The sequence below is a fragment of the Chrysemys picta genome, chromosome 1 (genome assembly GCF_011386835.1).
Source record: "Chrysemys picta bellii isolate R12L10 chromosome 1, ASM1138683v2, whole genome shotgun sequence".
Classification (NCBI taxonomy): domain Eukaryota; kingdom Metazoa; phylum Chordata; order Testudines; family Emydidae; genus Chrysemys; species Chrysemys picta.
The window spans coordinates 81,138,254-81,161,810 of record NC_088791.1 but is presented as its reverse complement, the minus strand read 5'-3'; the positions used below and the strand labels follow the sequence as shown (position 1 = coordinate 81,161,810).

The 23,557-nt window shown below is 40.1% G+C and overlaps 1 protein-coding gene across 2 annotated transcripts in view; it reads left to right on the top strand.

Moving 5' to 3' along the window:
• The first annotated feature begins 4,146 nt into the window (after positions 1–4,146).
• The window catches only part of EPYC (epiphycan), a 32,939-nt gene continuing 13,528 nt past the window's right edge, over positions 4,147–23,557 (top strand). The window contains exons 1-2 of one of the 2 annotated variants that reach the window (XM_005279139.4): positions 4,147–4,314; positions 6,632–6,812. In XM_005279139.4, the coding sequence (XP_005279196.2) occupies positions 6,645–6,812 (168 nt within the window). In that variant the 5' untranslated portion in view covers positions 4,147–4,314; positions 6,632–6,644. Of the gene's footprint in view, positions 4,315–5,481; positions 5,617–6,631; positions 6,813–23,557 lie in introns of those variants that run through there. The other variant, XM_005279142.4, reaches the window with a different exon arrangement.

Genomic DNA, 23,557 nt, shown 5'->3' with positions numbered 1-23,557 from the left:
CCCAATAACGCTGGGGTGGAGGGAGGTTCCGGGCACTCAGCCACTCAACTCCAGAGGATGGCCCAAGCAACAGAAGGCTGTCATTCAAACAGTTTTGATTTGTAGCGTGGCTATAATAAGCACTGTGGTCTTGTCCTTCCCTCCTCCCCCAACCCACCTGGGCTACCTTTTACTAGTCAGCATTGTCAGTGATCTCAATATTTTTTTATAAAGAAAGTATGAATGGATTCAAAACAATAGGGACTTTATTTCCTGTGCCAGCTGGGTCAAAGGGGGAAGGAGGATTGGCTACAGGGAAGTACATTCACCAAAGGGGGCAGCTTTGCATCAAGGACAAACATACACAACTGTCACACAGTAGCCTGGTCAGTCATGAAACTGTTTTTCAAACCCTCTGATGTGCAGCACACCTCGTTGTGCTCTTCTAATTGCCCTGGTGTCTGGCTGTTCAAAGTTGGCCACCAGGCAATTTGCCTAAACATCCCACCCTGCTATAAATGTCTACCCCTAACTCTAACAGATATTATGGAGCACACAGCAAGCAGCAATAACAATAGGAATATTGCTTTCACTGAGGTCTAACCTACTCAGAAAACAGCGCCAGCACTCTTTTAAAGGACCAAAGGCACAATCTACCATCATTCTGCACTTGCTCAGCCTATAGTTGAACTGCTCCTTACTGCTGTCCAGGCTGCCTGTGTACAGCTTCATGTGCCACGGGAGCAAGGGGTAGGTTGGGTACCCAAGGATAACTATTGGCATTTCAACATCCCCCACAGAAATTTTCTGGTCTGGGAAGAAAGTCCCTTCTTGCAGCTTTTCAAACAGCCCCGAGTCCCGAACAATGTGAGCGTCATGCACCTTTCCGACCATCCCACATTGATGTCGGTGAAACGGCCCATGTGATCCACCAGTGCTTGCAACACCATTGAGAAGTACCCTTGCGGTTTATGTACTGTTTGTCAAGGTGGTCCAGTGACAAGATAGGGAGATGCATTCTGTCTATTGCCCCACCACAGTTAGGGGACCCCATTGCAGCAAAGCCATCCACTATGACCTGCACATTTCCCAGAGTCACTACCCCTGTTAGCAGAAGGTTATTGATTGCCTTGGCTACTTGGATCACAGAAGCCCCCCGGTAGATTTGCCCACTCTGAATTGATTCCCGACTGCCCATAACAGTCAGGCATTGCAAGCCTCCACAGGGCTATCGCCACTCGCTTCTCAACTGTCAGGGCAGGTCTCATTTTGGTATTCCTGTGCTTCAGGGTGGGGGAAAGCAACTCACAAAGTTCCATGAAAGTGGCCTTACACATGTGAAATTTTCGCAGCCACTGGGAATCATCCCATACCTGCAACACTATGTGGTCCCACCAGTCTGTGCTTGTTTGCCGGGCCCAGAATCGGCGTTCCACTGTATCAATATGCCCCAATGCCACCATGATATCCCAATTGCCACATCCCATGCTTTCAGGAACGTCTGTGTCCATGTCCTCCTCACAATCTTGCTCGTGCTGGCAGCTCCTAGCCAGGCTCTGCACATACTGCAGGATAATGCATGAGGTGTTTACAATGCTCATAAAAGCAGTGTGCAGCTGAGTGGGCTCCATGCTTGCCGTGCTATTGTGTCTGCATGGATAACCCAGGAAAAAAGGTGTGAAATGATTGTTTGCCATTGCTTTCAAGGAGTGAGGGAGGAGGAGGGGAGACTGACGACATGCACCCAAAACCACCCGCAACAATGTTTTTGCCTCATCAGGCATTGGAAGCTTAACCCAGAATTCCAATGGGCAGTGGGGACTGTGGGATAGCTACCCACAATGCACCACTCTGTGAGTGATGCTAGCCACGGTATTGAGGACGCACTCCACTGATCTAATGCGCTTAGTGGGAACATGCACGATCGACTGTATAAAATCGCTTACTAAAGATTGACTTCTATAAAATCAACCTACTTTCATAGTATAGACATGGCCTAAGTGTCAGCTAGGGAGTCAGAGATCTGGGGTCAATTTCTGGCTCATCTACAGACTTCCTGTGTGACTATGAGTATATCACTTAATCTCTATATGCTTTGGTTCCCCATCTGTAAAATGAAACTAACAATACTTCCTTTTTCTACCTGTTTAGTCTGTAAGCATTTTTTTTTTCCGGCCACGGAATGTCTTTTACCATGAGTTTGCACAGTGCCCAGCACAATGGGGCTCTGATCTCAGTTAGGCCTTCCAGAGGCTACTAAAATAATAATAATATAATGTTTGAGAGTGAATGTATTGCTGTATAGTCAATAAAGCATATTGTAGTCTGGGAGGACTCCAGAAACCAAACAAAGGATTTAAGCTGAGGCCCGCAGCCAAGGGGATTTAAATTTTGTTTGTCCTGATAACTGCAAATCACCAAAGCACCACTCCTACAGAGCCACAGATATAACGAGTTGCAGGTCCTAGGCTACAATATGTCTAAATCAACCTTACTATGTGAGGAGTATTAGAAACATGGATCTCCCTTTATGATGAGCTTACCTTAAACAGTTACCTGCCTTAGCCAGGCTCGCCAAAGCGTGAAGGATCAGGGCCTTCTGTGTAAAAGAAATTCAATCACTGACCAGCCTGCCTGTCTGGAAAGAATAATTCTGTAAAGGAAAAAGAATTATGGAAAGTGAACTGAAGTAGAAAAAATCCTTTAAATCAATTCAAAATAAATTTTAATGTAAAGATAGAGCATAGGTCACCCTAGTACCCAATCAGCAGGTTAAAAAAAAACACTTGTATAACCAACGGAGGTAGAAAATCAGCGCTAGATTGCTCAGGACGGTGCTTACTCATTTGCTGCACAGTGCATGAAAGGTACAACTGCTTGCTTTGAGGCCAAGTGGTAAATGCTCAAAATGAAATCAGTTCACTCCTCTCAGAGCCCAAGTACAATACCTTAGGTTTGAGACTAGTGTTGCTTGATTCAAGAGCAAAGAGATGGAATTATTTGCAGAAAGAGCATATTGTAGAGTGGGCCTACTTCAGCATTCACTATCTCAATTGTCTAATGGAGGAAGCTATTGATATAATGGAAGGAGACCCAGGAAAATGAAATGACAAATACCCTATTCTCTTAGTTAAGACCTACCTTCAGAGAGCAGAATGAATGTTCTTTAAAACAAAAGGGCAATTGAAGAGAGGGGATATTATCATGAGATAGAGACCACCATCATTTAAACAAGAGCTATTTCCCAAAGACTGGGAAAAGAATACTTGGATGAGGTGCTTTCTAAGGATATTGCTGCAAGAGTGCTCAGTAAGAAGAAAATATTAAGCAGTACATATGAATGCAGAGTATCTGTACTAGGCTCAAATTCAGTTCACACTGTCAGGTATGTTGAACCAAAAAAGAAATATTACTTGCAGGGAGAACTATTTAATATTTAATCCAGTTTGCTAGGGTCTTGCACTTACAGCAAGGGAAAATATGCATTCTCAATTCAATGGGACTCATAGTGTTTGCCTGCAGAAGCCTGGCTATGTGTTACTTTCTGAATGTTTTAAATGGCTTAGCCAAAACATGTTTTCCACTTGGTAATAAGGGGCCATATTCAACTCTCAGTTAAATCATTGTAAATCCAGAATAACTCAACTGAATCTGGAATAATTCTATTGAAGTCACTCAGGTGTAATTTAAATCAGGATTTGTCCCAAAGTTAAAATCAATACAAATACTTTTTAAAAGTATGTAGATATTATCCTGGATTTTGTTACATTTTCTTTTACCATCAGGGATATCCTGTAATTAGGTATATTCTTTACTTAATATCTGAATATTAAATAGTAATAAAGACAAACCCTTCTAAATGTAAAAAACCTTGTTGTTCTAAGTCTTTGATTCCATTTGTTTCATTGCATTAAAGCATCAGGTACATCCTTGCACAGATGTAATACATAGAATGCAAGTATTTTGCTTTTTCCTTTATTGCAGAACTTATAATGAATGGGCTCTAAAATTAAAAGTCTCTCTCTCTTTCTGCTCCTGAGATTTGAGGCACATTGATGGATTTTATTTATTTATTTATTTAGGCAACATGCTCTGTAACTTCTGAAGCAAACTGTACTTGCTTACAATACAAGCTTTGTTTGATTTCACTTCAATTTGATTCAGCAACATTAATATCAAGACCAAAAACCTTCTCAGAATGAGGTCTCCACTTGAGGGTAAAAATTGTACCACCCTCCCACAGGTCCAAAATCCCACTGCCATTGGTCAGGGTCAAATACCACTGGCTCTGCTTTCTGAGTAACTCTCTGCCATTTGAGAAAGTAGAAGCCAAAGGTAAGTTTTACTACTTCTTTTCTTGATTGGTAAATTGGATTCTTAAAGATGGAAATAGTTTTTTTTGATATTTGTTTTATTCTATCATGGAAAATACTAATTCAAATGAGGTAGACTACTGATGCTATTTACTTTATTTTTTTTCTTTAAACATTTCTTAGTTCCTTCCTGAGCAAGGTGTATATGATCTTCAATAAAATATTTGAACTGACAGCTACAGTAGATGCCAATATAATTACAGTGTGTTCCAATATCTGCTGCATAAAAAAAGTAGAGACACAAACTTTGCAAGCAGGTCCAGGTACTACAGTTATAGAGATACAGTTTAATGGAGGTGAGAAGATAACTGATTACTTATTTTGTTGCTGATATTCTTGTTACATGAGATAAAGTCTTTAAAAACTCATACACTTTTATATCTAGGAAATGTAAAAGTGGTTTTAAAATTATTTGAACATAAAGAAAACAGACAATTCTTAAACGATTAATTACATGTAATATTGATATACAGGAACTGCTCAGAAAAGTTTACACAAGGCAAAAAGAAACCTATGCCTGATACATTAGTGATAATACACAGCATACTTTATTGTTGGACCTTGGGGATGAATGCCAGAATCAAGCCAACCATAAAATGAGGCCAGTAACAATCCTGACAAAAATAGGGAACAGAAAATAAAGACAAGGAAAAACAAATTATTTCATGTTTTCTTTGGCTATTAAACCAGCAGCAACAATTAAAAGAACTGGGACTACAGAACTGAGTGAGGGCCATAACGAATGTATTCTTCTTATATTTGAAGGCTCTGTAATAAAATTATTTGTATAAACAAAACAAAACTTTAATAATCTTATAAGACACCATTGAAAAGCTGCCATTCAATTAAGATTTGCTCAAAGACTAGCTAAGCTGTCTCTGGGTTTTCCCAGAAGCAGATAAAAAAATTGTTTGAAAAAGCACTGGAAGGAAAAATGAGTGCCTTGTGCAGTTCATCATCCCCACTGGAATTTCATATCCTCGTGCCTAAACCTGCTTCATAAAGACCTTCTTTCAAGTAGCTGAAGTTCAGTCTGTTGCTCAAACTATGCAACCTCAAAAGGAAAGGTTCTCATGAATTTCTTATCTCTCATACACTGGGTAGTTTTTTAAGCAGCTAGAATTTATAAGTGAAATAATAAAATACCATAATATGACTGAGGATTGTACATAGTATCATAGGGAGTACAGTTTATTAGTCCTTATTGGACCTATTCAGCAATTATTACTGTCAATACTCCTGTTGAAATCAATCATAGCTATAGGTAAGTAAAGGATTGAATAAGGAATGCTAAATAGAGCCATACACGTGGATATTTTAGATATTAGTGAATGGATCACTTAAGCGTGAGAGGGAAGGAATGTTAATATTCAGTCCTATCCTATTTTCTACTGATTTTATTAAAATATGGAACATTTAAATCAATTTCACATGTTCGATATTCTAGCTGGGGAAACGAGGTGACTATCACACCACCACTTCTTATTGGAGCTAGTTAAAAGAATGGATCGAGTGGGTAAGAAAAAATGCAGCATTCCTTTAAGTAGTGGTGGGGACATACTGTTTTTATTTTTTTCAGTTGGAGATCTGCAGAAGGGATATTTTTAAAATATATCATGCCTTCCAACCAGTTGAAATGCCATATTTCAACATATTGGTAAACAGAGTAAAAGTACTTGAAATAAGATACTACTGGAATGGTGGAAAAAAGATTCTATTCTTCTATGGTTTGTAGGGGAAATATAGAATTCTGTTGCAGGACATTTTGAAAGGTGAATCATTATTGACGTGATGTATAAAAAGTCTACTAATTTGGCCCTTGATTAGCTTCTCAAACGTCATTTTATGCTGGAATTGAAAGGGCCAACGTTATGAGAGTCAAAATGTATTCCTCTTTCAGCTTTTCAGAGCTATTCTCATAGAGGCAAGTTTTGTCAAGAAATCCTCTGTTAATGTTCTCTTGAAACACGTGAAAATCAGTGGGCCAGATACTAAGCTGTGGTAAATCAGTACATGCCCAATGAAGTCTGCAGAGCTATGCTGATATATACCAGCAGTGGATCTGACTGAATGATCCTGATTCAAATGAAATTGTAAGGTATATTCACATTAACATAATCATCAATTAATAAATACTTTCAATCAATGATCCTGGAATTTTTACGAAAGCTCCTCAGCCTTCAGAATTCTTGCTAAAATTGCATATCCTGCTTGTATAAGATTGAAATTTTGCAGGTTATTTGCAATTGTGTATTTATGCATATTATGTTTCCATTTAGAAAGAATTGAACAATGAAGACATTTGCAAATATTTTTCTGGGACTTTTTATCTTTGAGACCATTGTGGCTGCTCCTACAATAGATACCTTAACTTATGACTCTGAAACCTATGATGTAGCATTGGAAGACTTGGATAATCTTTATGACTACAATGAAAACCTCCCCGTGGACCAGGCAGAGGTAATCTGAACTTCACTTATTTTGCTTTTCCAAAAAGTACAATGCATAAATGCAATGGTTATTTAGGATATTTTTAACTATTCATCATTGAGACAGGTCTATTGGGGTGGTGGCTATTGCATACAGTTGACTCAACAGTTTTCTGTGTAATTTAATATACCATATTTAACACATGATTTCTCCCCATCTTCACATGTGGTCCAAGATGTGCCCCTGAATTTTTTAGAGCGAATCCTTGAGATTATAGCCAATAGCCTCTGTTTCTCTTAGCTTTCCTCACTTGGCTCTGATACAGGTTGGAGGCTCTCATGGTGGTGCCACTATGGTAGTGGGACAAAACCGAGAAATGGAGAAAGTTGGGATGGAAGAAACATCCACGGTGCCCCATAAAGTGGGATAGAGCAAGGCTGTTTCCTGAGGTTGCATTATAGAACAATGGATACACGGGATACAGGTATTTCAGCCCCAAAGCTCTTTCTATAACTGTTGGAACAGAGATGAAGGAAAGGAGGAGGGAAGGAAAGGGGAATAAGAGAAAAGCAAGAATGGAAGAAAGATAATTAAGGAGAAAAGACTAAAAGAGAAAATGATTAAACTGATTATAGTCCACTCCTGCTGTAAGGACTTAGGCAAACTCCCAAAGAGGCAATGGGGGTTTGCCTGAGTCAGCACTGAGTGCTAAGAAAATATGAAGAATAAAAGAATGTTAACTAATGTTAGATTTAGATAATAAAAACAAGACTTGTATTAAATATTATATGTTGGGGGTTCTGAATCTGAATCCTTCCTGTGGCATCAGATGTTGATTAGGGCACAAACAAAGCAATGCCATCCCTGTCTATCATGCTGTTTGCCAGAAGGACTAGCTTGTTGTGTTTCTATAACTTCTTTATGAGGACAGGTTTTTGACCTCTCATTTAGCCCCTAACCTGGATCATCAGTGAGCTGCTTCTTGTTTGGTCCCTACCCTTTGACATGCTCAGTTTGGACGGCCCTGCCAGGAGTAAAAGTTCCTACCCGCCCAGCTCTGAGGGTCATTGGAATGTGCAAGGTTGCATCAAGGTGCAGTCCCCACTCCACAAAGTTTTGGTGCTCATTACCTAACAGAATTATACAGGTTTACAGGAGTTGTTATTGTTTTAGGGTTTGATGATCGAGGACAGTAACTGTAACTAACATTTGGTAACTATGTAATAAACATTTCCCAGCAGTCAAACAGTAGGCCAGAGTCAGATGGTGTAAGTTTGCATAGGTCTATTGAAATAAATGCTGAATACTAGCATAGAATCTGGCCCTAAGGTCATAAACACTCACTGATGTAATGCAGGGGAACTGTACTGTTCCTTTTAAAATAGGGAGGAAGATTTCTGCTAAGCCAGGGATCTGCCTTTATGGAAAAATGCTTGAGATGGTTTTAAATGTTCCCAAAATACAAGGTCCACAATGAGCTGGTTGCTCTCAGGAATGTTTGCAAACTGCCTGCTAATGATCATCTTCCTTCCCTGCTCCAGACATGGTGAAAAGGTGGCTGACTCTCCCCTACAGAGATGACTCCCCTTAATCTATCTCCCCTATGCACGGCCCCCATTTGCAGACACCCAGCTCTCCCCACACTCATGTTTCCTGTGTGTCTTCCCTGAGAAATTTACCTCCACTCACTGAAAGCCTCAGCTGCATGTCAGCTGAGTATATTTGATGTTGATTAATATGTGATACTTATGCCTTGCTTCCATCTGCAAAATAAAGGAACCTACATCACTACTGTAGGGCTTCTCTTATTTAAGAGAGACAATTTTGCACCTGCTACCCTTCCTTTGTGATGTCTGAATTAAACCAGTAAATATATTACACCACCGAATGCTAGTGGTGAATATAATGAATCCCATGCACTCTGTTCTCTTTATGAGTTGCCCAGTAAGCTCCCATTTCATCAAGACATGGAGTGGCTCTCTTTACCAAATTCCAACGATTAAGGATCGAAACAGGGCTAGCTTCTTGTGGCTCACTTCCTGCTAAATGGTAGTGCAGGGTTCAGTGCTTAATTTGTGCCGGGGTTTCTCTGGACTGAGTCCCGGCACCTCTAGGCTTGGCCATTCATAGCCCTGGCATCTCTGGGCTCCTAGACAGCAGCCACCACGCTCCAGATGCCAAGCTCTGAAGACAGCACTGCCATCAGCAGCAGTGCAGAAATAAGAGTAGCAGGATATGGTGTATTGCCACCCTTACTTCTGCACTGCTGCTGGCGGCAGCACTGCCTTCAGAGCTGGGTGCCCGGCCAGTAGCCATCACTCTCTGGCTGCCCAATCGGTGCTTAATTTGTGGTGGGGCTTGCCAGGGCTGAGCCCTGGCGCCTCTTTCATTACAATTTAAGCAGTGGCAGGGTTCTCAGCCCAATCTTTGCTCCCACCAACCAAAGAGAAGAAGTCTCTCCATCTCAATTTCCCTCCACTTCCCTATGAAAGTAATAAATGGGAGGGTGAGAGCCCCTCGATAGGAAAGAAATCAGAGCTAGAAAAGCCCCATTAAATTGTTTTCTCAATCTCTCTCTCCCAAGACAGGATTGTCTCCTATTACTGAGCAGTTCATTCAGTCTTATTTTAAATTCCTTTAGTGATGCATCATCCGTCACAGCTCTTGGAAGGTTTTGTAGTTTAAAAGACCTCCTGGTAAGAACATTTTCCAGCTATCTTGCCAAAAAATTTCCTTTGCTTAGTTTCATCTCTTTACTTCTTCCATGTCCCATCCTGAGCAAGTCAAGGCACTCATAGTTCCCTGAAGTCAATGAGAGTTCTGAGTGCTCAGCACTTTTGAAAATCAAGCCACTATAAAGTAGGTGTTTAAATAGGGATTTAGGTGCCTAGGCACCCAAGTTTAAAAATGGTGGCCATAAATTATATTTTAATTGCTAAAAATAATTTGTAATTTGTTTAATTGCTAAAGTTAATTTGTTTAATTGCAAACAAAATTTATCTCCTCATTCCATCACTCCTATGCCTCCTATCTGACATGGAATCCAATTGTACTTATAGATCTGAGCTACATAAAGGGCTCTGTTTAACAGAAATTATTCATGCAATGGCACAGATTATAGGTATTGGTGTGAAGTGATGAGTGATGGTGCAAAAACTCAGGCTAGCTGTAGAATCCCAGTCTATCCCATTTATGGATGGCTGCTCTTTAGGGTCCTGACACACTTCCATTCACTTCAGTGGGCTTTAGATCAAGCCTTAGACCCTTAAGGCACTGTAGACAATTACTCTACCTCTTGCATTAAGGACTTTAAAGTCAAGTGACCTGTGAATTTTTCAAAGTGCCTGATTTACACCAACATCCCATTAAATGCCAATGGGACCTAGACACCAAAGTCAGTTAAGTGCTCTTCAAAATTTTACCCAACAGGTATTATACCTGAGTATTCAAATATGCAAGCACCAAATTCAGTTAGATCTCTGCAGACTGGGAAAAGATATAAAGATATTGAAAGTCTGAGTTCATTCACCATCTAGGTCAGTAGTAAACAGTGGGTAAGAGAAGAATCAGTTCCATTTTGTTTATTTAAAAAGAAAGAGAGTGTGTACTTGATATTCTTTTATGGAAGTCCATCTCTTCAGGCTGGAGATCATGTTGTCTGTGAAGTGAGTACCATCTCAACACTGAATTAATAGATCTGGAAAATGACAACCCTTAGACATTTATCTTGAACATGAGCACAAATAAAGAGCTGGTCGCTTTTTCTAGACTGGCAGGGGTCCACTGATGTGAACCTGCTGGAAGGAGCATAGGCAGATCTTGCAATAATGTGAAGTCATATGAGTGTGGTCTCAGAACTGAATGTTTGAGAAACTTAGTCACTAACACTTTCCCTCTGCCCTTTGTGGTTTGTTTGTATCGGGATGAGTGAGCCTGAAGAGAGGTATCTGTAGGAATGTTTGTGAGAAAGAAACCATTTGGAAGGTAGGTGAGGAAAACGGCAGCTGTAATTAGTGGAAGAGATCATGGGGGGAGTTGTGGGCACTTTTAAAAAATTGCCTTGTTGGCCAGATTTATTTATTTTTAAGTAAGGGAGCTCAGAGAAGAGGTCTGGTTGGGTAACTTAAGCAGCCTGCTAGAGGCAAACAGGGCCTTAAATATCCTGTCAATTTACTTCCTCTGATTCCGAGGAGAGTCTATTTCCTTTAAATTTTGTGCTTGAGATCCAGGTCCAGGGGTTCATTTCTGTGACTTCTGTTTTAGAGATTTGCTTTGGGGAATCTTTGTATTCCAGTGAAAATAAATGTATACTGGTATTTTTATAGACTCCATGGACTTTGTGGACTATTTTCTGTGAATTATGTCACCTAGCTGGTGGTTGTTGAAGTTATCTCCGGTGAAGCCTCTAATTTGTTAGTACAACGTTAAGTTTGTAGAGTTAACAGACTACAAGGATGCTGTCAATGAGCCCCTGAGGTCCCTTCCCACGGTACGTGGATAATAGACCTAACTTTATCTCCTTCAATGTGTTCGTCTGGTATAATCAGTGTGTGTGGGAAACATGGTATATGGATGTTAGAAGAGTAAGATAGCTGAGGTTTTGTATTACTTAGGAGAAATGTACTCAATCCTTCATCAGAACTGGGGGGCAGTATAATAGGTAAGGTTAAATTTTGGCTATGAAACCCAAAGTTGGTTCTAGCACCATTGCCCTGAGACCTGCAAGTTCTACTATGGCTTTGTAGTGGAAGGAAATTTATTGTCGGAGAGCCTTAAGTAAAGAAAAGAAGTAACTCAACTAGAAATTTTTGTGGTGTTTGTAAACAGACTAGTGCCAACCACAGACAACAGGAAAAAGAAAATAAACTTAAGAACCAGGAAGAAATGCTGAGGTCCTTACAGAATGAGAATGAGACTAGGAAGGAGAGATTTAAAAGGCAGCCTTCAAACTTTTTAAATAGGGTTTATCTTTTGAAACTGACAGACAATCATAGTTTAAATATAAGTTGAAATACCACATCTTTTCCTCATAATATTTTTATTAATGATTATTTATATTATAGTAGCAACCAGAGGGTCGCAATCAATATTGGGGCGTCCTTGTACTAGGTTCTATAAAAACCATATACAAAGTCATATTTTCTTCCCCAATATTGGTGTAATCAAAAGACCAGATTGTCAAAGGCACTACTCACGTGAGTAAAATGATCACTGATTCCGGGGTTTAGAGACTTTCATTCAAAGAGGGCTTACACTGAATCTGTTAAATGAAAACTTGATTTGAACAGCATGTAAGACAATACTGAGAACTGGAGACTGATTTATGCATATTTCAGTTAGTAAACTCAAAGAAAATCCTAGCACAGTCTGATTACAGAGTATATTTACACATGTCTAATCTATTTTCCTTACAGCAGACAAAGCTGCTTTACAGCAGAAGGAGGGACAAATTAAGACAACATCTACACTATGAACTAGGGGTGTGATCCCCTGCTCTTGTAGACTTACTTGCAGGAGCTTGAGAGGTAGCACAAACATAAATAGTAGTGTAGCTGTGGTACCATGGGCCATGACAAGTACATACCCATGGGGTTCAGGTGAGTATGTACTCGGCCCCACTAAGCCATATCACCACTGCTGCTGCCCGTGCTACCAGAGCTATTTATACTTGTGCTAGCTCGAAAGGAGCCAGCCAGAGTATGCCTACATGAGCTAGGAATCACACTCCTAGCTTGTAGTGTAGATGTAGCCTAAGAGGCATTGAGATGGAAGTAAAATGTTTTCAACTGAGATCTGCAATGTGATGGGGAAAATCAGTGAGCCTGAGAGATACAAGATGGCTATGTTAAATGACAGGAGCTAAGGAAATGGTAGCAAGTTTAAGAGAAGGGACAGAGATGAGGCCAGGGCAAGACAAGTGAAGAAGTTGGATTGGGGAGTTGATGGCAGGAAAAGGGTTAAAACAAAATAATATCCTGTGACTTGTGTTGGGAGTGCAAGGTGGGAAACTGAGTCACAAATCCATCCAATTTAGGCTTAATTAATTTTGACCTTAATTTATACAATTTCAGACAGATTTGTTGTTATAATGTCTGCCCATATGTTTATGCCAGACAAATGGATAAGATGGACTTGGTAGAGGGCCCAAGTTACCACATTCCTGGGCACTGGGAAGGTCTCCTGTACTTCATGATGGTAGTCACTGCCTCAGATCTGGTCCTTCAGTCCTGTTCCTTCAGTTTCTGGCCTGGTGTTTGCCCAATTTGGACCTTTATCACTTGGGTCTTTTTATATATTTCCTCATCATGCATTACTTAACCTTTCTCCAATCAACATTAAGCACACTAATCATTTGTTTTAGGTAATATGCATGTGCAAGTTTCAATTTACACAACTTTTGCTACTTATACAATTTTCATACCATTCTACATCTGTGTCACCCTGCTCTTGGGATTTCCCAGTAAAGCGGGCTTCTTGTCATTATAGGTTTATATATTTTACCTAAAATCTTCCAGCACATGTTGTCTTTGTCCTGTCATCAATTACATCTGCAATTCCATGAAAAAGGAGAATTGGAAGAACAGCACTCGTGTCAGGCAAAGCTTTGGCCTAAATGTAACCTTATCTAAACTCATTCACTATCCATAATTGTAAATTACTAAAGTGTAACTAACAAAACTCTTAATCTGAACATTCTGCAATTCTTTATATTTCAATATCATTATTTAGAATGTGTGTATTATCATACACACATAGGCGATAAAAAATGCCACAGCCTCAAAATGTCAGCATTTTCTTTATCTTCCTTAAACATAGGCTTTGAGAGACTTTTTCACTCAGAGTCCAACCCTAGGTTTGCAAATCATTACAAAAAAGCTTTGTCAGTAATTTTCCTGTATTGCATTTTAAGGGGTGTCTTAATTTTAGGGGCTTAATAATCAAATCTGGGGAATAAGAGCCTACACAGAGGATGGCTCAGAAGACTGGTAATTGTCTGCACACTATTTTATCACATACTCATTGGCTTAAACTTTTATTAAGTAAGTTATTATTGCTCAGCTGCCCACACAAAATAAATTTGTGGTGGTAGTTTAATTCATAGTGTACAGGCACATATGACTACAAAAATTCCACCTGCAATTGGCACACTTGTTGGAAATCTCATTTGAGAAGATGAGGACTGAATAGGAGCGAAGATGAAGCTATTAACTCACTCCTACAAGTGAAGGCTCAGGTACATTGTCAAGGTAGTGTGAGGAAGCTTGTACTGCTTCTACTACCTACGCTGTACTTTCTTGAGCTAGATAGAAGACTTCAGGGCATGTCTATATAACGCCGACAGACCCCGGTCATCAGAGGGTGGGATCGAACCTGGGACCTCTGGAGCTAAATATATGAGCCTCTCCTGCATGAGCTAAAAGACATATGGCTGTTAGCTAAGGCTGTAGAGCAGACTCATTAATCTCTCTCTAAGTAGTCTCGGTAACACTAAATGGGACAGAACACTAGACCCAGGAGGTGTGGGTTATATTTACACTTACCGGGGAATCAACTCTGTGGTGATCCATTTACCGGGGGTCAATTTAGCGGGTCTAGTGAAGAACTGCTAAATCGACTGCAGATTGCTCTCCCGTCAATTCCAGTACTCCACAGGAATGAGAAGTGTACGGTAAGTTGACGGGAGAGTGTCTCCCGTCGACCCAGTGTGGTGTAGACATCGCAGTAAGTCGACCTAAGCTGCATCGACTCAAGCTATGTTAGTCACATAGCTGGAGTTGTGTAACTTAAGTCGACTTACCTCCGTTGTGCAGACAAGGCCTCAGGCTGACAATCCAACACCTTTCATGAGCATGACATGCATTTTTAAGACTTTTCATTTGATGAAGCTAACATGGAGCTGGGAAATCCTCAATCAACAGGGGAATTAAAGCTTTCACAAGACACCATTTGTCCTTTATCTTAACACTGAAAATCTCCTGCTTTCTATTAGCTTCTTATATAGCTCAACTGTGATGGAGGTATACAAACCCCACACTGGAGGAGGGGTTAAGGAGCTGCTCTGGCCTGTGTGACTCAGACCTACCCCAGCTACAAAGCCTTCATAGGCTGGAGGAAGAGCTTAAAAAGGGAAGCAAATTAGCTCAGTGGCAGACAGGCAGGTGACCTGAACTCCTCTCCCAGGAAGGAACACCACAGGTACTCTTGCTGCCTCAGGCCTGCTGATACTGATCTGACCAACTTGCAAAGGAGGGACTGGTGACTTTTGAAGGTCAGAAACTTTATCTCTGTGTTCTGTTATTTACTTTACCCTGTGGGAAGAACAGGCAGTGGTAGGAAGTGATCTAGGGAGGCAGCTATAAAACACGCCATACTGTAGGGTTTAGCTGCGATTGGAGCTTGGTGGAGAGGGTGGGCCCAGGCTCCCCTACCAAGATTTAAAGAGAGAACTATAGCAGATGTCTATCCCTCAGTGAAGAACCTAGCTGGGGAAGACACTGACCCAAGGGGAGCAACAAAGAGTCCTGTGGCACCTTATAGACTAACAGATACTTGACCCAAGGGGGAATTTCCAAAGCCCTTGCTGACTTCAGAAGTCACATTGTTGGACTTTGTATACCCCAAAAGGGGTGGTCACCTTTGAGTGACCTGGCCAGAGGGCTGAGCCTCTGAAAGAACAGAGCTCCACCACCAGATGGAGCAATACTGAGAAAGGGGAACACCTGGAAAGACGACATCTCCCAAACCCTGGCCTGAGCACTAGGCAGCACTAGTGGTAAGTGTTCGCACCAAGGTTTAACTGCAGCTCTTAAATTTGTTCAGTTATTCATGATTGCCTTCACCCACATACACTCTTCAAAAAAATATTAAAGCTCATGGATATTAAAGGATAGTCATAAAGTCACATGGCTGCAAATCTGTAATTGTAAGTAATTGATAGAAGTCTTGGAAAAACTGCCCTAGAGCATATGGGTAGCAGATCAGCGTATCTATTCCCTGCCCCCAATATGACCCCTACATATGTGGAAAGTGGCATGCACAGGACCTTGAGCTGTCACAAAATGATCATAATGGTCCCTTTTGACCTTAAAATCTATGACTATGACTTGCATGAGAAGGGAGTTCCACTCTGACTACGAATTATCTGCCATCCACTCCTTTGCACCTCCTGAGCTGCAAAGAGACCAGATCTAAGTATCAAAACTGGCCCAGTACAGCTTTATACAGTACTATTGCTACCACTGGGTTTTTAGCACTGGTCCAACCAAAAGAGCTGCTGAAGGCTGACTTATTTCACACACCTAATACATTTCTAAACAAAACATCAGAACCAGAAACTAGGGCACCTGAAACTGCAAATGAAATTGGTAATCAGGCTGGATGGAGTCAGAGTCAGAATTTGATTTCATTGGTATCAGTGTAAACCCAGCGTCTCTCCATTTAAATCTGGTACAAGTACAACAGAAGTGGGAAGTAAAGCCTCAATCATACCAGTAGAATTAGTGGTTACTCAGGATTTACACCAGCATGTCTGAAATCAGCATGCAACCCACAAACTCTTGCCCTTCGAAAGAGGAGCCTCAGGATACCTATTTGTGATTCTGTGGCCAAAGATGAATGGATGGAACATTCCTACTTCCCATAAGAGATTCAGTGGAAGAACCCAGGAACCTTCCTGTGTCCATGGACAGCTGCCACAGACGTTAGCTTCTGAAGAATCACCATACAACTAATTTTGTTTGCACAGAGCTATACATATAACAGTGTACCTGCCCTGAAGAACTTGCCATCTAAATAAATGTTACTTTAACATGCAATTTGGTGCTGTCTCACTGCGTTATAGATTTTAAGATAAAGAGGAACAAAGAAAGAAACTAGGCTGAGGCAACTTCTGTAATAAACATCTTAAATTGCTAGGCATTTTCTTGTATAGTAGCTGCCATCTTCTGTACCAGGCAATCTGCCCCTCTTCCTTCAAATGCCTCCCCAAAACTAATTTGCTTTAAATTAGTGTTTCATCACTCATTTCTGTTCAGGGGTATTTGCTGTCTTTTGTGCCTCACCATAAAAGTTAATAAACATCACAAAAATAATGTAAAGTAAAACAGCAAAAAGCTAATACATTAATTTGAGTTATGAATAATACTCTCCCTCAATTTTACTCTCTGCCTACGATATACTGTGCGTATGGACATATGAAAACTGGTTTTGAGTGCCTCATTCCAGGAATAGCATCTAAAGAAAGCTGGGATGCTGGTGGAAGAGAAAGTCTATAGAACATTGGTACTGACTTTGGGGCTTATCCAAAGCCAGCTGATTTCAATGGAAAGAATCCCATTGATTTTAATGGGCTTTGGATCAGGCGCAACATTAGTAAATTTCATACCTGAGATGAAGAGTTGTACAAAAAGTCTAACTAGAAAGTAATTTTAAGAAGTATTGAACACCTACAATTCAAACAAAAGTCAGTCTGAGCTGGGAGTGCTGAAAACCAGATCTTAAGTTATCTAAGATATAGACCTACAATTACAAAGGTGACTAGTAATTTTAGGTGCTCAACTTGACAAGCCTGAAAGAGGCCTAATTTTCGGAAGTGGGTGCTCAGCACTTCCTTTTAGGCATTCCAAGTTGCGCATCCAAATTAAGTTGTTACTTATGAACATTTAGTACATACTGTGTAAATAGACAAGGAGAAAAATTACAAGATGCTATGTGGGTATCTGAGCTTAAAAGATTTCATGGTGTTATATTATATTAAATTCCTTGAGAAATAGTTTGACCATGTGGTTAAATATCACTGGTCTACAATTTTTGAGAAGTCGTCTGCTTCAGAGATAAAATGTGCTATTTATTATGTATTTTGATGTGCTGAATTCAAATATGACAATTAAAACAACTGATTGGCTACTGTTTCTAAGATATTTAAGTTTTTACATTTTATGTCTATGTATATTGTGTAGCTAGTAGAGTTTTAATCATAAATTGTAAACCTAGGTCTTTTTGTGTGTTTATGGTTGCTTTACATGATAATATTTCACCTGTCCTGTTTATGTAACACTTTAAAAATTAGCAAAAGGGTTATATAAATAAAATGTATTATGAAACAAAAGGCAAAAAACTATTATGTACAGTTTAGTCCTATTCAGTGTCTACTCGGCGCTTCTTGGCTTGTCTCTTGTATTCATTAAATGGAGCATCTCTTGTCACTGTCCAGCAATAGTCTGCAAGCATTGATGGGCTCCATTTGCCCTGATAGCGTATCTCCATTGTTGCAATGTCCTGGTGAAATCGCTCGCCGTGCTTGTCGTTCACTGCTCCGCAGTTCGGTGGAAAAAAATCTAGATGAGAGTGCAAAAAATGTATCTTTAGTGACATGTTGCAACCAAGGCTTTTGTATGCCTTGAGGAGGTTTTCCACCAACAACCTGTAGTTGTCTGCCTTGTTGTTTCCAAGAAAATTTCTTGCCACTAACTGGAAGGCTTTCCATGCCGTCTTTTCCTTGCCACGCAGTGCATGGTCAAATGCATCATCTCGAAGGAGTTCACGAATCTGAGGATCAACAAAGACACCTTCCTTTATCTTAGCCTCACTTAACTTCACTTGGAAATTTTCCACGGAGGTACTTGAAAGCTGCTTGTGTTTTGTCAATGGCCTTGACAAAGTTCTTCATCAGACCCAGCTTGATGTGTAAGGGTGGTAACAAAATCTTCCTTGATTCAACAAGTGGTGGATGCTGAACACTTTTCCTCCCAGGCTCCAATGACTGTCAAAGTGGCCAATCTTTCTTGATGTAGTGGGAATCTCTTGCATGACTATCCCATTCGCAGAGAAAACAGCAGTACTTTGTGTATCCAGTCTGCAGACCAAGCAAGAGAGCAACAACCTTCAAATTGCCACAAAGCTGCCACTGATGTTGGTCATAGTTTATGCACCTCAAAAGTTGTTTCATCCTTTTGACGGTCACGGAACATGGAAACCCTAACATCACCTGCCAGGAGATTCCACTGCTGTAGTCTGGAGCCCAACAGCTCTGCCTTACTCTTGGGTAGTTCCAAATCCCTGACAAGGTCATTCAGTTCACCTTGTGTTATGAGGTGTGGTTCAGAGGAGGAGGATGGGAGAAAATGTGGGTCCTGTGACTCAAGTGAGAATGATTCTGGTGCATCAGGAACCGGCAGTCCTTCTCCGTGGGGGTACTGGGCGTATAGCTGATGGAATGTTTGGATAATGCACAGTCCACTTTTTCTTCTTTGACACATCTTTCCCAACTGGAGGCACCATGCAGAAGTAACAATTGCTGGTATGATCTGTTAGCTCTCTCCAAATCATTGGCACTGTAAAAGGCATAGATTTCCTTTTCCTGTTCAACCACTGGCGAAGATTTGTTGCACAAGTGTTGCAGCATATGTGTGGGGCCCACCTCTTGTCCTGATCTCCAATTTTGCAGCCAAAATAAAGGTGATAGGCTTTCTTAACCATAGTGGTTATGCTGCGCTTTTGTGATGCAAAAGTCACTTCACCACAAACATAGCAGAAGTTATCTGCACTGTTCACACAAGTACGAGGCATCTCTGCTCACTTTGGCTAAACAGAAATGTTTCCCTTTGCAAAATCAAACACTGACAAATAAGAGAGCACGACACTGTATGATTTCTAGAGCCGATATAGGGCAATTTGTTCAGCAGAGTGATGTAAGCTTCGTTATGATTGCATCATCTATGACTTCTAGGAATAACATGATGCAATTCATATCATGTATGACGCAATACCAGCTTCAGATTGCATCATTCATTGTTTTGCCTAAAAAGCAAGTACTGTCCAAACCCAGTCATAGATTTATTCACAGATCCAGTCAAAGATGTATTTTAGTCATTTCTGGTTTAAATTGAAATCCCTTCCCTTTATAACTCACTTATCATCCGCCATTCCCAAGTCAAGGGTCGTATATACTGACCCAATAGCATATCTTGAAAACTAGAGCCAATCAACAATTTTAAGCATAATTTTCATTGTCAGTGACCAAGAATTAGTAAAGTTTGACTACATTTATTTCAGAAGCATTTTGGCTGTAGAGCAGTGTATTCTGTCATAATGTGTATGCACAAAGGAACAGAGTTAAGGTTATATGTGCAACCTTAAGTTTGTCCTTTGCTTACCTTTGAGGGTATAAGTGTGCAACCTTAATGTTTTCTCTCTGTGTGCATAAAGGGATATATTTATACACAATTTGCTTATGTTTTGGTGTGTTATGCAAGGCAAGGGAGATTTGTAACGATTTAAAGAATCACACTATTTAACAAAGAAAAACAAATTCCTATAGAAAAACAAAACAAAAAAACAAACACATACTTTGGCCCTCTGTAATTTCTTTGTAAAATTCTTCACTTTCTTAAAATAAGAAAGGAATTGCAGAGAACTACAGAGAAAAAACCTACTAAATCATCTAGAAATGTTTTTGCCTGAAATATCTAATAAGGCAAATCCTGCCAAAAATAAACAAACATCTGAAAGACAAAGGGCCATTTTTGACAGTCTAGGAAACATCTTTTTCTTATTAAAATTTTGCGTGATCTATCACATATGTAAAAGATGGAGGCCTGCAGAACTCAGAAGCTTGATAATAAGAAACAGACTTTTACCTCTAGGTCACTGGTTCAAATCCAACCCCTGTGTAGTGGCCAAGAAGTGTTCAGAGTTTGTGACTTGTTTGTAATACATATCAGTGGTTTCTGTCCATTTTCTAGTGGAGAAATGTCGACATAAAAATCACCATTTAAACTGGCATTTTCCTTGACAACTTCAGCAGAGGTGCTAAGACTTAAATGGACTTTAAGAATGTCTCAGTAACTCTCTGTTTGCAATAGCCTCTCCAGATCAGTGTTTAAACTCATTGGCAGGACAAGTATAGGGAAGCTCCCATTGTCCATGCTATCATTTCTGTGTTTGAAAGAAATGCAGTTTCAGTCATGTATCTTTCATAAGCACTAAATTTAAAATAAAATACCTGTAATATTACACAGGAACGCAATAGGAGAAGTGATGATCTTATGCTTAGGGTATAGGAGTGGAGGCTGGAATAGCAGGATTTACTTCCTGACTCTGCTAAAGATTGTCTGTGACCTTGGACAAGTCACCTAGCGTGAAATCCTGGCTCCACTGAAGTCAATTGGAATTTTGTCACTGCCCTCTATGAAGGCAGGATTTCACTTTTAATCAATTTTCTTCAGTTTCCCAACTGGAAAACCAGGGATAATACTTATTTCAGAGGGGTTCTGTGGGACTTAATTCATCTCAATAAGTGCTTTGAGATCCTCAGAATATGTAAGTAGAAAGAGTACATACTGTAAACATCAATGTTCCAATAATGTGCCTAAAAATATGGATCATAGGGTATAATAATGGTGTGGTAGACAGGAATGTTGGTAGGAAACCTATCTTTATGACTTGACCCCTGTCATATAACATAGACCACGTTTACAAGAAGTTATTGGACATCTGTCAATAACTACTACCTCTGAACCTCAATGGCTTTCTTCCCCAGAATTTTCTTTGCAGTACAATTTCCATATCTTACTTGAATAAAAATGTGCACAAAGCCATTACTGAGTTTGGAAACACATTTTGGATGGGTTAAAACTTTTCCAAATCTGCACTTACAAAAAGTGAAACTTTACAGATGTCCACAAAACAAAGAAAGTTGACTTCTGTAGACAGACATATGCAAACACTTTTGCACAACACCAGCACAGGGTCAATACGTTTGGAATGCATCTCTCCCTCTAGGCTTTCTCCATTCAGAGAACATCTGCCCCTATTTCCTGTGTTCTCTTGGTCTTCTTTTGATTTGTCCCCCCGTCCATTCCTGTTAAAGCTGTCTCACTCTCAGCCCCACAGATTGGAACAGTATGTGTTTTTGGTAGATACACTGATAAGGTGCATCCTTACTTCCTATTACCCCACATTGGCAAGCACTCATTTGCTGTCTTTTGAAGTTGTTAGTTTTTCCTTACTCCATTTGCCGTTTTCTCTTACACATTTAGAAACATTAGTGCTTCCTAATTCCAGCACCACATGCTTTCCTTTTAATTATATTGAAGTGATAGTATCTGTGAATTGTTTCAATCAAAACAAATATTGCTGCTTTCCATACACAGTCATTAGGACAAGATAAAAACATAGGGCTTGATTCTGTGTGGTATTAAACAACTTCTATGAGCTTCTAAACTGCCTCACTGTTCAATGACTTCAATGGAACTCATCACTAGAGCTGGTCAGGCATGTTTTGGCAGTTTTCCCATTGAAAAATGTTGATTCGTCAAAACTGAAACTTTGCAGGAAAGAGTCAGTTTTGACATTTTTTTTACTTAAATTGAAAAAATCAAAACCGATAGTTTCAAAATTATCAAAACAAAATGTTGGAAATAGTTTTATTTTCAGTTTGTTGATTCATGAAAGTTTTCAAGATTGACTTTTGTCCCAGTTCAGGATAGATTTTTTTTGGAAATCTTGATTTTCCCAGATTTTGTTGGGGGGAGGGGGGGGAAACAATATTTACCCTCTTCAACTCTACTCAGCACCTCATAGTACTGGGACCTGTAATCACCCCCGAAGTTTAAATCAAACTATTTCTGTTCAATGAGTATAATGTAAATGGTTGCCAGGATCTCTTCCATTCAGCATTATGGTTCTTAACATTACAAGCACCAATACAAAATTACAGCACAATATTTAAAGAGATTATAATAAGTGTGTTTTGTATTCCCGGACAATCCTGGAATCTGTCTTTCCAAAACAAACATACTGAAAGTATAATCAAGCTAAGTACTTGTATGGGGGCATATGGACAGTTTTGTTCATGTTTAGGACATAGACCAAGTGCCATGTGTGTTTGTTCTTAAGTTATTTGTCCTTCATGAAAGGCCTGATTTAAAAAAAAGAAATCCTAGCAGTAAAAGTCCTCCTCATTCAAATGCAGGTAGCTAGGGTTTATGCACAGTAGTTCAGGCCATCCAGCAACCCACACTCGACTGGAGCCAAGGAGACAAGAACGGATGGGCTTGGCCCAGGAAGGGGCAGTGCCAAATCACCTGGGAGATGTGGGGATTCAGCTCCTCTCCCATGTCACCTGGTGCAACTTGTGTAAAGCCCCAAATAGTTTGTAAATCTGCTGTTCCCCCCTGGCCAGTTATCATGGTATGAATGCCCCTCTCCAGCACTGCTCACATATGGACACAGAGGAGTGAGTGTTGACTGCACCACCCTGCGCTTTCCGGAGAGAATCTACCTCCACACTTGTAAAGGCAGGTTAAGTATGCAAATCATCTTGACAGCACCCTCCAAATTGCAAAATAAACCATTTACTAGGAGAAGAAAGCTCTAGGACTAGATGCAGGCTGCCAATAATAATTGTATACAGCACACAGATGCCTGTGGTTTGGTTTCTAATTTTTATAACACTTCTGAATTCTGAATCTGGACTATTCTTCAGTTCAGCTTCTCTAGTTTGAAAATAAATAAATCAAAGTGGTTTAACTAGGGAGTCCATTATGGCCAGCACACCAGCATGTGATGTCTGTTCCGTTGTCTGGGCTGATGCAAGGACAGGCAGCTATATTCCATTCTATAACGCATTCTTTAAACACAATACTGATTTGGTGTCAGGGGTGTCAGGCCTTGTGGAGTGGACTTTACTCTTTTGAGTGAAAATTCCTCATTGTCCCTCCCCTCTCCTTCCCCCCCCAAAAAATATTCCTTAAACACCTACACAGTAACGATTT